The 15742-nt window shown below is 39.5% G+C and overlaps 1 protein-coding gene across 1 annotated transcript in view; it reads right to left on the bottom strand.

The window, feature by feature from the left end:
• The window catches only part of sardh (sarcosine dehydrogenase), a 27393-nt gene extending 11651 nt beyond the window's left edge, over nt 1-15742 (bottom strand). Inside the window, exons 1-12 of the mRNA XM_020605987.1 lie at nt 15513-15742; nt 13886-14075; nt 13491-13627; nt 13092-13270; nt 11520-11699; nt 10986-11109; nt 10632-10732; nt 8737-8841; nt 7427-7556; nt 6518-6604; nt 3051-3141; nt 2689-2830 (exon numbers count right to left, since the gene is read on the bottom strand). Of these exons, the coding sequence (XP_020461643.1) occupies nt 2689-2830; nt 3051-3141; nt 6518-6604; nt 7427-7556; nt 8737-8841; nt 10632-10732; nt 10986-11109; nt 11520-11699; nt 13092-13270; nt 13491-13627; nt 13886-14070 (1461 nt within the window). The 5' untranslated portion in view covers nt 14071-14075; nt 15513-15742. The remainder of the gene's footprint in view (nt 1-2688; nt 2831-3050; nt 3142-6517; nt 6605-7426; nt 7557-8736; nt 8842-10631; nt 10733-10985; nt 11110-11519; nt 11700-13091; nt 13271-13490; nt 13628-13885; nt 14076-15512) is intronic.

The raw sequence follows: 15742 nt of genomic DNA, 5'->3' as shown, positions 1-15742 counted from the left end.
TACTGTTAATAACAACAACTATTAGCACAGCTTCAAAACCCATCACAAGGTTATAAAATTAGCAATAAATTAAATGGCATAGATGTTAAAAATGAATCCTATACAGGAGGAAATGATAAGAGCAAAAACTCTTTCAACTATAGCATACTTGTTAATTCTTGAGTTCTTGAACTGTGCTGAAATAAGATTTTTCTGCGCTCACCATCCTCCTTGTTAAAATTGACAGCCGCCCACAGTTGGTAGTTATGTTCTGCTATGCTCTCCTCCTAGCAGGCAGCTAGCTGTCTCTTGCCAGAACTTCCCACACTGAGCTATATTTACCATCCGTGTTACCGAGGTGGAGAAAACGTGTGAGCAGCAATGTCAGAGATGGCCTGTTTGTGCTATGAAATAAGCTTGCATTGCCTCCTAATAGTAGACAGTCTGATTATTGAGACATCTTCCTTGGACAATCAAACCCCTTAAGTACCTCTTAGTCCTGATAGATACTGTCGTGATTAGGAGAAAGAGCTATTACCATGAACAAAAGCTCATTTAAAAAATAATAATTAGACTCTTTCTGTGCCTATTTTACTTTGCACTGCTACCATCACATTTATCCGACCCTCTCCAACAGAAGGGAGGCTAGTTGCTAGGTGATGGACCTCGACGAGTGATTAACAGAGGTCTAATAGGCTTGTAGCTGATGGCTAGACCAACACAGTCTCACAGGGATTGTGCTCTGATATCTGTCAGCTCATTGTACATTAGATAAATGCTTTTAGGGAAAATCTGAAGTCCCAAGTTACAAGCAGTTTACAAACATTTGTGTGAAGGTGGCTTTGCACTGCTCTGGAACACTAAAGTGCATGTCAATTGAAAACAGTAGGACACCTCAAACAGTACTGGATTGTACTGATCTAGGGAGCAAGTATGATAAAACTGTTTCTTTTCTGGAGAGTTGACATACACAGGGTGTGGTCTTAGATAAAAACGGTGCGAGTGTTATGACATGCACCGTATGTGTATATCACTGGTGTGTTGTACTTAAGACAAGCTCTCTCTAGAAAGACATCTGACTGCCCGTTCAGTACAAAATATTAAAAGAAAGACCTTGCATTTAATTTTGCATGAAAGGTGTCAGTGAAGCCAAATGAAACAAAATACACAGACGCTGCAATTTATATGACAGCAATATGTCCTGAAAGAACGCACGCATGTGTGAGCACAGCAGTTCAAGGTAAATGAAGTCTGGAAGAGCAAAGCCCACTTAAGTAGGTCATTAATGCATAACATATGGTGGCAAGGCCCATTAAGTGTTTGTGTCAGACTACAGACAGAAAGAAAGCTGAAAGACATCCGAGACTGGGCTACTTTAGTTAAGTATAAAATTTATAGTCATGTGGGCAAGGACGGCATTAATAAATGTAACCTGCTGAGGATGAGTTACACTGCTAACTGCCTTCTGATTCTGCTGTCTGCCTCTAGATTTGACCAGAGGAGACGGGAGGAGTGAAAGCGAGGGGCGGGGCAGAGAGAAAAGAAATGCAAGGGTGACAATAAACATACAGAGAGAGATGGAGTCGGTACTTGTAGCTTGGCAAAATAATGAGATGTGACAGCACACACACAGTTGGTCCTACATTATTATTTACAACTTAAATTGGATATTTAACATCTGAAATGTACTCTATTCAGTGTCTTCTCTGTACATTCATGCACACAGAGATTGCTAAAGTCTAAGCAGCATTGTATCAACCACTATGGTTGATAAAGGGAAAGAAAACAGCAGCACTACTTTCTCTCAAACAAAACAGACTAAACTTGTAAAAAAAAAAGAAAAAAAAAGCTAAAAGAAGAAAGACTGTATGAAAAGCAGGATGAGCAGAGGTGGAAAACCGAGTTGAGGAGGATGTCAAAATGAGAAAGTTGAAGGCTAGATACATAGAAAAAGTCAAATGAATAGCTGAAGGAGCGATGAGCAAGTAAGGCAAGTAAAGGAGAAAAGGAATGAGTCATACAATCTCTAAAAATATAGGAACATGACTGGTCAGGATATATGGCTGTGGAAATGTTCCTGTGATTTAAAGAGCTAAACTGGTTTAATCTGCGTTAGGAAATGATGATATGGGTTCAGAAACTTTCCCTTCATCTATACAAAAGCCAAAAGGCGTCTTCCTGTCTAAATTCTGAGAAATCTATAATATTGCCCACACTTTCTCACAGAAACTAAAAGCCCCGCTGAAAGTCCCTGAACAAAGCCAAGGTTAAAATAAATGTTTATCAGATCTTATCAAGAAAGAATAAAAAATAATAAGTCACATGAATGTGGTCTCAATGTTTCAGGGACATGCACCACATGGGAACATTTTTGCTTTTGTTTGGCTCATCACACTTTCTTTTTTAATTAAAACAAATTTTGTATGGCAGTATAAAAGATTATAAAATCAATTAACTATCCATTCATTGTCATTTTCACTCTTCTTTCATAAAATGTAGAAAAGATTTCTTACATGTAAAGAGGCAAAAACAGATTTCTTTGCCAGCTAAACTTACTGGGCCTTGAGGTAAATGAATCATCAAACCTCAGCTGAAAGACGTTATGACTGACTGACAGTAGAAAAACAGCATATTAGTCGTTTCCTTGAACTCCTCAAGAAACACCCTGTTTGACTGGCTGCACTGCTGCAGTCAAACCACTCATCATACCTGATGGAAAGGGTCTTTCCTCATGTTTCGGCTGGCCAGCGGCTCATCAAAGGGGAACACCACAGAATAGTTCTTAGCATACGACTCGTGGCTTCGCTCTCTGATCCAGCGTTTGTTGTCTGTCAGTGAGTTATGGAATCGCCTGAGACAGGAAGGAGGGAGAGGAATTCAACAGATAAATGCTCATTAAAGGTCACAGTCATTCAGACTTCATTAAAACTTTTGAGAAAACACCTAATCAGAAGCTCAAAATCATGTTCGGCTTTGTATTGTGGCACCAAACCAATGAAACCACCTGTGTTAACTGCTAAAAAATCAAAACCATAGTATATTTTATGCAGTATTTGTGTACAGTGATGTACCTGATATCATATCCATACATGTCCTTTTCAGGACGGCCATGTATGATCCAGTGAGCCAGCTCCCTACCACAACCACCTCCCAGCATCATACCTGCAAGAAAAAGCAAGGACGCCATAGAAATTGTTACAGTACGACTAGTATCTCCTATTCACATCCTGTCTTTTAATTAATCTAACTACAGAAAATAATATAGTTTTAATCCAATGTTTACCAATTACTGACTCCACTGTACAAGCACTACTTGAAGAAGTATGGACTATCTGACCAAAAAAACATGACTACTCTCAAAGATGCCCTCCCTGGTACTGTGGATTGTGAGAAGAGACGAGAAGGACACCGGAGCAATTTTTGTTCTCTGCCGCAGCCTCTATGTGTCATATGACCTAGAGAAGATTGTTTTGACCTTTGTTCCATCATTTGACCCTCGCTCACTGCTGCCCCTGAGCAATCTGACCTCATCAACTGCACACCCAACAGCTGCAACATTTGGTTTATTTCAACCCTACAAAACACACACACACACACACACACACACACACACACACACACACACACACAACCAATTTAATATTTTATCCATCCAGTCCCAAAACTGTGGGGGTTAATGAGCTGCTCCATTTTAGCAGCCCTGCTTCATGTGTTATGCTGCTGGCAATTTGCATATATTGTGAGTGTGTGTGTGCACCTGGTATTTCTCACCCTGCGGAGAAAAATAATCCTGTTTACACACTCGCATTGTGGGGACGTCTCATGCATCGCACCAGACTGAATTTTAGGGTGACAATTTGGTTTAAGTTTAGGGTTAGGCAAGCAATGGTTATGGTCTCCAGGAAATAGATGCAAGTCAACGTAAAGTCCCCACAAGGAATGAAGACAAACGTGCGTGTTCTGTGCACATGTGCATGTGTTGTGAGCACAACATCAATATGCAGGATCATAACCAGTGTGTCCTTGCATCCCTCTTTCTCTGACTTATCACTTCACTCGTGTGGGCACAATTGCTCTGGCCTAGGCCTGGGTGGACATTTGAATGGTGGGATGCAGGTGTGGATGGAGAAAAATAATGAGAAGGGAATGATGGAGTTCACCCAAGACCGTGTGGAGACAACCAGCAAGACAAGCTGGCACTGATAAGCGTCACCTGAGATAACCACAGGGTGTGTGCATATACCTGCATGTGAGCCCTCATGCTCATGCTTCCACTCATCTCATTCACTCTGCCTTTGTATTTCCCACTTCCCTCCCTGCTGTCACTGCTTCTCTCCATTAAGCTCTCTCCGCTTTTCTGCATGGTTTTGATATTCTCTTTAATTATTTGCTCTGTTCATTGTTTCTCACATTTACAGTAATGCCACTGGCAACAGGTGCTTTTCAATAACTATTTATTCCACTTTACCAGAGCAGCTCAGATTTGCAGGTGAAGACAATTAGGCCAAATTTGGTTGAAAAATCTCAAAACCCTCAGTTACATTTAGCAGAATATTTTGAGAAAAGGCTCTTACCAATCTAATCTCTGTACATTTTGTACAGCACTGAAGTTGGGATTTGTAAAGATTGGTTCATATTTCCTGTAACCCTTGGAAAGAAAGAAAGTAAATGGCACTTGCCAAAACTATTTAACTGTCAAGTCCTCACTCTACATTTAAATCTCATTACAGAGGTCTAGAAATCCTTCAACCTGTAAATTAACACAACAGTGCATAGTAAGGTGTGAATTTGTTTCAGTTCTTACTCTTGCTGCTACCTTTCCTGTCTAAGTATAACAAGGTCCTTTTTAGCTCTACCGTAACCATCAACCTCTTTATTCCTCCCTCAATCCTCCAACAAAGCACAACTATAGCTAAATAAGAGAAAATGGTCTCGCTGCCATTTGTATCGTTGACTATCCTAGCAAAAAGCATTATGCCACTGAAATGAATGAAACCCACCTTAAATACAGGGAACCTTCCTTCCCTTGCAGTATAATGTGATGAAAAGCCTCAGCTAACCATAATATCAAGAAGGTTTTCATTAGTATGAGAAGTCTATAAGCAAGCTGGTGATGCAGCTGGGTAAAAGGTGCAGCAGTTAAAAGCAATTAAAGAACCCCAATTGCAGTAAAAAAAAAAAAAAAAAATCTTCTCAGAAAGTTCATCCACATGATTTCCACCCTAAAAACACAACTTAAGGTTGCCAGGTAACAACATGATCTCTACAAGTTAGCAGAGGTACTGACTGCTTGGAAACCAAGCAAGTAAAATGAAACTACTGCCTGTTTCAAAGGTTAGAGAGAACTCAATGATGGATTTTTCTTTTATGCGAATGCACCTACTCTGACCTTGTGGTTTTGAATTATTCTCCTCGTTTGACGACATGGGGGAGAAGCAGTACCATTCTGTTGCGTTTGTGCACAGAAAATCACCACATCTGCGACATTGGAATCAGTGAATACTGAGCATTTTTTGTTTGACAAATGGCTTTACTGAGTAATCACATGTGAACATTGTTGGCAATTAATGTTCTATTAATAGACTTAATGCTTAATTACCTAATACCAGTAGTTTCAGCACTGTTTCAATAAGCAGTACAGGTCTAATGAATAAGGTATCAGGCAGTGTGTATGAAATGTAAAAGGAACCAGCAGCTCAGGGGCAGAAGTGCATAAGCCTTAGATACCAAGCTACTAACTGATGGGCAGAAAAGAGAGAAAGGAAGAAAATGATCAAGAACAGCAAAGATCCATCACCGATTTGCAAGGAACTAGCACCTTAAAACATTATGCCTCTGAAGCAAAAAAAAGGCAGAAGGAAAGTCTGTGCAATTATACATGAACCTACTGTGTGCTCACTCATTAGCGCTCCACCTCAAGCTCGTGGTACAACAACTCAACATTGTGGTTTTCTACTTAAGCAAAAAAATAATAAAGCTTTCTCTCAACTGTTAACACTGAGGGTGATTAGCCTTTTCACCCCCTTTCTCTCTGTTTTTCAGATTGCTGTTTTTCAGTCTAATGTCAGAGGTTACATCATATGTGAGGGAAGTAATGGAGTGACTTGGTTTGTTGTTTGTGCGCACGCGTGTGTGTGTCCTCCGTGAACTCAGTGAAAAATATAAAGTACTCCATTATTCATTTGTACCTCAAGTGTCCACAGAGATTGGCAAGGGCTAGGTCAAAGTCTAGGAAAAACACTCCTCAGCCATTTCTCCTCGCTTGTTTTTGCCCTGCCATTTTTCTTTCTTGAAGATTACTTTAACACTTCTAGCTCTAATATTTCACGCAGTAGTTTCCTCAGTGGAAACTTTAAAAGCACGAAGCATTCAAAGAACTGAGTTGCATGTATTATTTTGTTATAGTCTGACTAGATAGTTCTTTACACTCTTCTTCATACACTTCTCATTTCACTATCATTACATTCTGTTGTTTAAAATGAACCCCCCCACCCCTGAACCCTTTTTTCTCCAGTCTTTCCACCCCTGCAGCACTTACCAGCACTGTTGAAGCCACAGCCCAGGAAGAAACCTCTGACCTCTGGTGCTTCTCCCATCAGAGGTTTATGGTCTGCTGTGAATGATGGTATAAAGATGTTCATCAGTCTCATTCAATGACCTGCTAAATATGTGAAAAGAAAGCAACCCATTGAAGACGTGAGCTACCAAAACACTTTTCTATGTGAGATTTATCAGGTATCATATCAGAGATTTCTGCTCTGTTCAGCCTGCTCTCTAACAAAGGAAGCAACTGAGGACAGAGATATTCAAAAACAGCAGCATTCTTTTTTAAATTCTCCTTCATTTTACCCTAGTTTCCATCCTTTTCTCCACATTTCATCTCTCCTCCTTTACACCTCTACTTGTTTTTATTTCTCTCTGTACATCTCTAATGTTAATGACTCTGATTCTGCATTATTCTGATATCCTTCTCTATTTCACACCTGTTTATAAATGTGTATGTATTTCGATAAAAGTATGTTTCAGTTGTCACTTGTTTCCCCTCACAAAGTTATTCCAACTCTTTCAACAGCTACATCACACTATGGTGATGAAAAGCCCAATTCAATACTGAAACTCATAAGCCACCACAGCTACAGACCGATTCACTCAACCACATCAGCAGCATATTGCCTGGAAGAAGTCAGGCTTAGGCTAATCAAACTATTTCTTCTATAAACAACACATAATCTGCTAATTCTGCTATTCATGAGTGAGCGCAGTATGGAAGCGGTGAATAAGAAATTTCACAGATGAAGAGATCTCCTTTTTAAATTTGAATATGTCCAATATAAGAAGTGATATGAGTTACTTGTTCCCTACAGTAATACATAATGTTATGTGCAAGAAGCTGAGCAGAATATGCAAAATGTTGAGCTTTCTGGGGATCTAGTGTGTGTATATGTACCTGGTCCACAAACAGTGGACTTGATGCCGGTCTGCTCCAAAGCAGGAACTCTATTGATTGCACCCTCAATATGCTGCATGAATACATCCCAGTCCAGGTCAAACAAGCTGAAGGCAAACTTATCAGATACCTGGGGGGAAATATGTTTTTTTTTTAATGACTGCAACCTTAAAAGTAAAAATCTATGTGATGAATTTCTAATACTGGCAAAACAAGTGTGCCAAATAACAGCTTTGCATTTTGGGATGTTTTTAAGCACCACCACCAATTCTTACAAATCATAAAGCTTTTATAAGTATAGCTGCTCTTACAGGGGCATAAAAAAAAAGATGAGAACTTGCAAGTAAATATAAATTAGCAATTGAATACACACCAAAATCCCCCCAAGTAGGTTAAAAAAAAGTTAAAATTATAGATTACTTCTCAGAATTGTCTCAGGTTTTTATGCAAAGTGAACACACAGTGTACAATTCAGGATTTTGTAAAATGTGCAATAAAGGTTTTTGTTTTTGTTTTTTACACTTGGAGACAGAAAAAACAAGTGTGCACTTGACACAGTTTGACACTTTCAGTTTGAATGTCACTTCTATTTGTGAGCTGACGGAAGCTGCTTTACATATGAACAAAGATTCTCCATCATTACTGAGTACTGACACTCAGCTGGAGTGTCTAATTAGCTTTGCTCTTTGACCTACACACACACACCACACTTCTGTCTGTCTCTCCCAAGCCATCGATCCTGCTCAATTCTTTCTGTTTCCCTGCTAATTCTGCATCTCTCCGACTTGCAATAATTCAGATTTGCTATTTTTATTTGCATAAAGGATATGAATACTTCCTTCTGCTGCTGTTAGAAACATTAGTGAATACACACACAGCAGAGTCTTAGGAATCCTCTTGTGACTATAGTTCAAGGTTTCAGTCAGCTTTATTTACCCTAGTAGGAAATTCAATAACCTTTTCAGTTCAGACATAAGTTAATAAAATAATAAAAATAGTAACTACAACCATACCTCAGCTAATGCATTAGTAACAAACAAAAACAGCAGCAAGTGATGAAAACAAGAGAAAAAAAAATGAACTGAATAGCAGATGAGGAAACTGACACAAAAAATGAGAAGTATTTAAACAGGATTAAGGTTTATTCAGCTGCCTAACTGAAGTATTTGATTTTATGTCAAACAAAAACAGACCTTACATTATGTTTCTCATTCAGACATTCAATATGCGAGGTTTCAGAAAAGCTATGTCTTGCTCAAAGCTACCGACAAGTACGAGTTGGTTAATCACTAAATAATATCCAGGCTTACCTCCTCCCAGAAGATGGGGTTGTGTTCATAACCACCGACAGACAGGGCGTCACCTTGGAGGCGCAGGTACACTGATGCATCATGGTCTCTGACATTTGGCATGTTCTGAAAAGAGTGAAGAGTAAAATGGAATAATTCAGTGACCAAAACCTGAACCAGTCCAAAAACACTGCTCTTCAGTGATCAGTAAATATTAGGGTCATTTATGTGAAGAGTTTTCACTTTCATTTTTCTTATTGATCATTTAATTTTTTGCCTTTTAAAATGTCTAACAATGACAAATGCACAACACAAGATATTGAAGCCTAAATCTGACTAGAAATGTATGACTGTGTGATTGACAGCTACAACTAAAATAATTCATGATGAATGAATAACTTCATTTCAGCATTATGTTTCTTACAACCATGGTACTCAGTACTTTGATACGTTACACCATGGCATATGTACAGAACAGAGTATACAACAACCACACACAAAAAAAAAAAAAAGAAAACAACCCTTTACAGCACCGGTGGTACACATCTTGACATACCTTAACAAAACATAACATCTCTTTATGTGTGGCATCACAGGGACTGACAAACCATGAAATCCTCTTTCAAAACAGAGCAGAGGGAGGCACTCATCTTCTTCTGTCCCAGTACATATTCTTGCAAGTGTCTACTGAATAGTTACACTTTAAGCATCTTGTGTCATTTGTATTCATTGCGTCATGAGGGCTTTTTATTCCAAAGTCAACTGGCTCTCTGGGTACAAAACCAAAATACCAATGAACGAGATGACATTTAGAAAGCAGTTCGCTACATATAATAAAACCCACAGTGCTCATTTTCTCTCTTCACTGCTGAGTACACTGAGGCAGTAAACTCCATGTGATCAGTACAGAGCACTGCAATATAGTCTGCCCATGTACTCACACAGATGGAAACAAATACCAGGAAACAGCAGCAAGTCTGGTATCTTTTCATTTAAAGCCACTGCAACCACCCAGAACAAAAACGTCTTTTCCCACACACTGACATGCAATCAGCACGACATGTGTGACCCGACAGGTGCTGCACACTCTGGTGGGAACAGATTTCCTCATGGTATCCAATTGTGTGGCTGTATAATTTTGTATGAGGGCTGAATTCTGTGTACATGATGCAGCAGTAATGCCGCTCTTAAACTACATAACACTAGGAAGCTCTCACAGCCCATTCAGCCTCTAGAGGACAAGCACAGTTAATCATGTGTACACTAACTAAATCTAACACACACAAGACTCACAATCACAGTGGAGCATGTACACAAACCCAGACAGATACATGCTGTATCTGTATCAGAGCCCTTCCCAAACATACATAACATTACAAACAAAACCATCTCCCTTTCACAAACAAGCACACGCTAACAGCACTGTATGCTGAAATGTGTATGATCACAGTGCCCCCTGTTGGTCAAACAAGCTTTATACTGACAGATAAAGGATTTTTTGTTAAATTAACATTATAGGAGACATAAAGGTGGTTTATATCAACAAATGTCCACCCAAGGAACTGCCAAAATGGAAACCAGAAGATTTAACAAACACACTATAGCTATTCGTTAGGTATCAATAGTACCTGATGAAGAGCACAAAAGCTCAATAAGTCATTTGGTGGAGTTAATAAGAGGCACTATGCAATTAAAATGACTTAATAATGAAACAAACAAAAACAGCTCAAATCTGGAGTATGTTTGGCCAGAAATGATTTAAATAAGTCAGAAAGGTGTCTTTTGTGTCCCCTTCCCCATCCATTCTGTATGAGCCACATAAATAAACAAACAGCAACAGTATTTTATTTTTACTATAATGTCGTATGTGATTAAACACATTCAAGCTGTCCAGATATGGCAGACAGCGGTTGTACCTGTATGCCTTCAATTCTCTCTGTCACCACATAGGCATGATGCATAGCGATGAGAGGAACCTTAACTCCAGCCATTTCCCCCAGCTGGGTAGCCCATACACCTGCATATAACACACAAACAGTACACAATCATCATCTTGAATTCTGAAGAAAAGCAATTTAGACAAAAAACACCGATACAATGAATCATGTTTAAAACACAGATTTTGAATGAAATCTCTTTGCAACATCGGTTTTAAACGCATGCATCCAACAAATACTCCTTACATCTCAATGAGTTGCATTATTGCATGTTTCACCTGATAGTCAGTTGTCTTTGGAATGATTAGTTAGCTGCTCATGTTTGAATCTCACCTGCACAGTTCACCACACAAGACGTCTCAATGGTCCCATGCGGGGTCTCCACTGCCTTCACCGTCTTCACACCGAGGTCGTCTGTCTGCACTTTAATACCAGTCACAGGGCAGTTCTCGATCACCTGTTTTAAAGAGGAAAATGCAGAGTTATTGACATGCAACTGCTCTACCTTTGCAGGAGTCACTGTACTATTATTTTCAGTATTTCCTTTCAAGCCATTTGTTGTGTTCAAATGTGTAGCATTTACTATAAGTGGGCATTTAACATGCTGTGACATGGTGCAAAGTGCTCAGAAAAGTGTGCAAAGCAGAAAACTAAACCCTGCATCAGTGCTCGGAATTATATAAGTTTCTAATTGCAGCTTTTGGCATACTGAAGCACCCATTTTTAAAACAAAAAAATACACTCTAGAGTCCAGAGGACAATCTTTATTTGGTGGACTCGACTGCAATAGCAATTGTATACACTCACTTTCATATATGATATGCATTAATGGTCCAACAAGTAAACAAGCAGATCAGTACACATTACCATGGCTCCCCTAGAGGAAGCAGCTCTGGTCAGAGTGGTACAGGTGCCTGCTGGGTCCATGGTGCCATCTTTAGGTACATACAGAGTTCCATACAGATCATCAACATTCATCAGAGGATACAGATCCTTGGTCTCCGCAGGCGACAGGACATGGGACTCAATACCATAAACTTTACCCAGCTAGAGACACAGGGATATGATCTGTTTTAGTGGTTGTGAAGAGGGGATCATCCACACCATGAATGTTTTTAATTAAAACCAAAAAAGCAACAACTACTCCTACAAGTGCTTCACAAGAAAAGATCTGAAGATAAACTGATTATCTTTCTTCCTGTTGTTATAACAAAGGTTTGTTGGTTTCAATATTTTTACCGCTTTTTGTGATTGGATACAGTTTTGCATTACATTTTATTCAGGTGAAGAGAACGTCATACCTCATATAATCAAGCAAATAAAACCTTTTCACCTCATGAGCCACCTCCTTGCGTTGAGCAATTATAAACCCAAACATTAAAAGTAGCTGAAAATCTGTTTTACTCCATTAATTTCTTTAAAACCTGCTCACTAGCTCCACAGGGGGAGTCTGTGGTGTACGCACACACCAGGTTATCATCATGTACTGTATTTTAATAATTATGATAACAGGGCTCATTAACTCCATAATTAAATTATTTATGAGCTGTTATTTTGTGACAGCACTCTAAGCAACAGAAAATCAGTATATTTATATTATAAAATCTGTGTTTACATGAAGCAGGTCAGTAATCAGAGTCATCTCTGGCACAGAAACTTGGCTTTCTTTTGTGAAGCATTTGGACTCAGAGTGAAAAGCTTTTTGTATTAACAGACAAATTTAGATGTATAACTGAAAATTATTTTAAATACAAGAATAAACATCTGTGTTTAATGATCTTTCCTTTCAACCTGCCTGACTGCTGCCACCACAATACTTTCTCTGTCTGAAGTCTTTTTGATCTCACACACGTGTCCTAACACCTCTACACCTGTTAGCATTTACAGCCACCTACACTGTAGTGGACCCGGTGACACTTGTCTCTATGGAAACCATTTTAAGCCATAATGATGTCATCTTATGTCAGTTAATTACATATTTAAAAGACCTTGGCTCAATGCAGGAGCAGTGGCATTTGAAAAACATTTAGCAGACATGTACAATCAGGCTTGTATATCAGAAGGTACAGTATACTAGCATTAGGAAATGCTGGCCAGGTCAATATCTCCAAAGGTGCTGAGCATTTTTTGTTTGATTCCTCTGCAAACAAATGCATTAAAAGAAGTTTGATGTGTGAGTCTTTGTTTTGAAATGTTTATTCTGCAAAGTATTTCCTCAGATTAGTCCAAGTTTCATGCTGTTGTTGTTGCAACAAAAAATGAAAGTCTTCCCATTAAATGTGAACAGTACCAATTGTTCATAATTCTACAAAGGATATCACTTACTGTAAAATCCACCATAGCGCTAATCAAAGCCTTGTGTACACAATACCATGCAATCTCTTAACCCAACCATCTGTCCTTTCCTCATGGCCAAACCCATGCCATCTTTATTCTTACCGACATGAGGCGCTTGTACTCATCCAGTCTCTGCTTGTTGGAGGCAATGAAGAGTCCTCCATTCTGGATCCAGCCGGTGTGGAGACCCGTCTCCTCCTCCAGATCTTTGCTGACCACATTCCTGGTGTGTGCCAACAGCTCCACCTCAACATCACTGGGACGGAGCTGCCACAGCAGGCCTAGCAAACAAACACATGGACATTTTGTACATCTTCCTCACACACGAGCACACGTGCATGTCAACATACAAACATGCTGTAAGATGTATTTACAATGTTATCCCATGGGCTGAAATCATGCTATTATTGCAAAATTAAAAGAATATTAAAATAGCCAGAACATTTGTGTGATCAGTATTTCGGCAGCTCAGGTAAATACACACTCTTTACACCATGTTACCTGCAGTGTGCCAGGTGGTGCCAGCAGTGAGTCTGTCTCTCTCCAGCAGAACTACATTGGTCATACCCATTTTAGCCAGGTGGTAGATGGTCTGACAGCCCAGACTGCCTCCTCCGATCACCACCACATCCGCTGACCTGAGGCAGGCAGCAGACAACTACAGGTGAGCTGAGAAAATGACTCTCAAAGTGAGATAACTCTTAAAAAACTCATATCAGAAACACAAATCACTGAATCAAACCAACTTAAAGGAATCTGAATTAAACACACTGTCCTGTGTTATAAGAAAAATCCAAATAGATGCTGATCTTTCAAAAACTGAATTTCAAAAACTACTGGATGTGTGCAGTTACTTCTACAGAACATAATAGTTAACCCTCTATCCATTCACTGACCTGGGTAAAGGTTTAGTGGGCCCACAAGAGGCTCCATCCTCTGGTTTGAGGGTCTTCTCATAGGGAACACTTTTTTCCTTGGTGGGCTCTGAACTGTAGAACCGAGCATTTCTATGGCACAAGGGAGAAAGAGGAGGTCGCACTGCTGACACCACCCGCCGAACAGCGCCTCCTAGGAAGGCCATGGCTCCTGAGAACAGTAAAGAGGGACAGAGTGATGCTACTGAAGCATACAAAATGTACAAGGTCCCACAATAAAGTGATCTACAATGCAATTTGTTTCAAAGTTAGTTTTAAAAAAAAAAGTGTGCCAAAAAAATTTTTTATAAACTACATGACAGATGACATTATAGTCATGGCCAAAAGTTTTAACAGAGGTTCAATTATCAGATTTTACAAACTTTGCCAGTTCAGTGTTTTGGTAGTGCATCAGATTTTCTAAATACCACTGTGCAGAGTAATCAGAGGCTTTTTAATGAATTGTAAAGAGCTACATTGGCATATAACTTAACTTCACCACAAAATCCCAATTTTTACTTTATTTTGGCCCTGACATAAAGGATCTGATAACCTAATTTTGGTATATTATCAGGAGAAAGTGTGAAAGATTATCATTCATTTGAAGTCTCAGAACTAGTTGCATTAAAAAGAGAGAGGAGGTCTTTGAAACATTTTCATCTTAGATTAGCAGTGGTTACTCACAAAAAAACTCATGCAGCTAGCATTGCTTTGCATCAAATTGAAGAAAAAAAAATCTTTAAAAAAACATGTAAGCACCAAAGTTTGAAAACAGAAAATCTATATCACTGCCCAAACTTTTGGCCATGACTACAGTATGTTCTGTATTTGCTTGTTCTCTCACTTGTTCAAAACCATAATTGTCAACCACTGCACCACATGGAATTTTGCACTCCGCGTGGTGCAATAGTTCAAGAACAGTTAGGTTAAACAGCCTTTCTAAAATATTAAACACCAACTTATAACAACCAACCACCGACTTCAATTTGTGTCCTAGATTTCTACCACCAGTGTTTCCAACCTGCAGTTGGCTGCAACCTCAACTCCCAAAACAAGTGTAAAAACAAAGTTCCTCTAAAGTGAATGACAGTACTCTGTTTTAAGGTAGAACCATCGCTGGGTTAAATGTTTCCTGAGCCACATTGCTGATGTTTGCAGAGGGACCAAGCCAGATGCCATGACCAGGACAGTTCCAATAGGGACTCAGCAGCCCTAACAATTAAACAGCCGATAAATGAACTGTAGCCTGAGAAAAAATAAAACTTCATATGAGATGTGTAAAAACCTGCTGCATGACAAGCGGAGCAGCTGTGGTGCAGTATCATCAGAAACCGCTTGGACATGCGCTTCTTGTGCGCTGTATAGCTTTCACAGCATTTTCACAACACAAACTGACACTTTCTTCTACTTGAGAATAGACAATAACATGCACATTAACATGTACATTAAAACAGACTGCACGTCTCTGAGCGGAAACGTCACGTCCCAAAAAAAAAAACAGCCCCAACTGCTGCACCCAGTAACGTGGCAAAACATGTGATCACTCCAAACCCGCAAGCAGGCGGACTTTTTTGCATGAAAGCAGTTCGCTTTCCACATGCACACTTACACTCGATTCCCCCTATTACAGATTGCCTCAGATATACTCGATGCAAGATCTAAAAAGTGGGAAAACAGTTTGCTGAAAGAAGGGAGCGGCGTCACGACAAAACAACCGAGTAGCTTTGTGAACCAGAGGGCGACACCGCTTTAAAACGCGTCCTAGGAACTGCAGCCCAGCAGCTGTCAGGAGGTGTGAGCCACAGCTGCTCTACACTAGTAATCCCTACCCCCTCCTCA

Source organism: Monopterus albus, unplaced genomic scaffold (assembly GCF_001952655.1).
Source record: "Monopterus albus unplaced genomic scaffold, M_albus_1.0 scaffold75.1, whole genome shotgun sequence".
Lineage (NCBI taxonomy): Eukaryota > Metazoa > Chordata > Actinopteri > Synbranchiformes > Synbranchidae > Monopterus > Monopterus albus.
The sequence above is the reverse complement of the archived record's forward strand: the minus strand, read 5'-3'. Positions and strand labels throughout refer to the sequence as shown.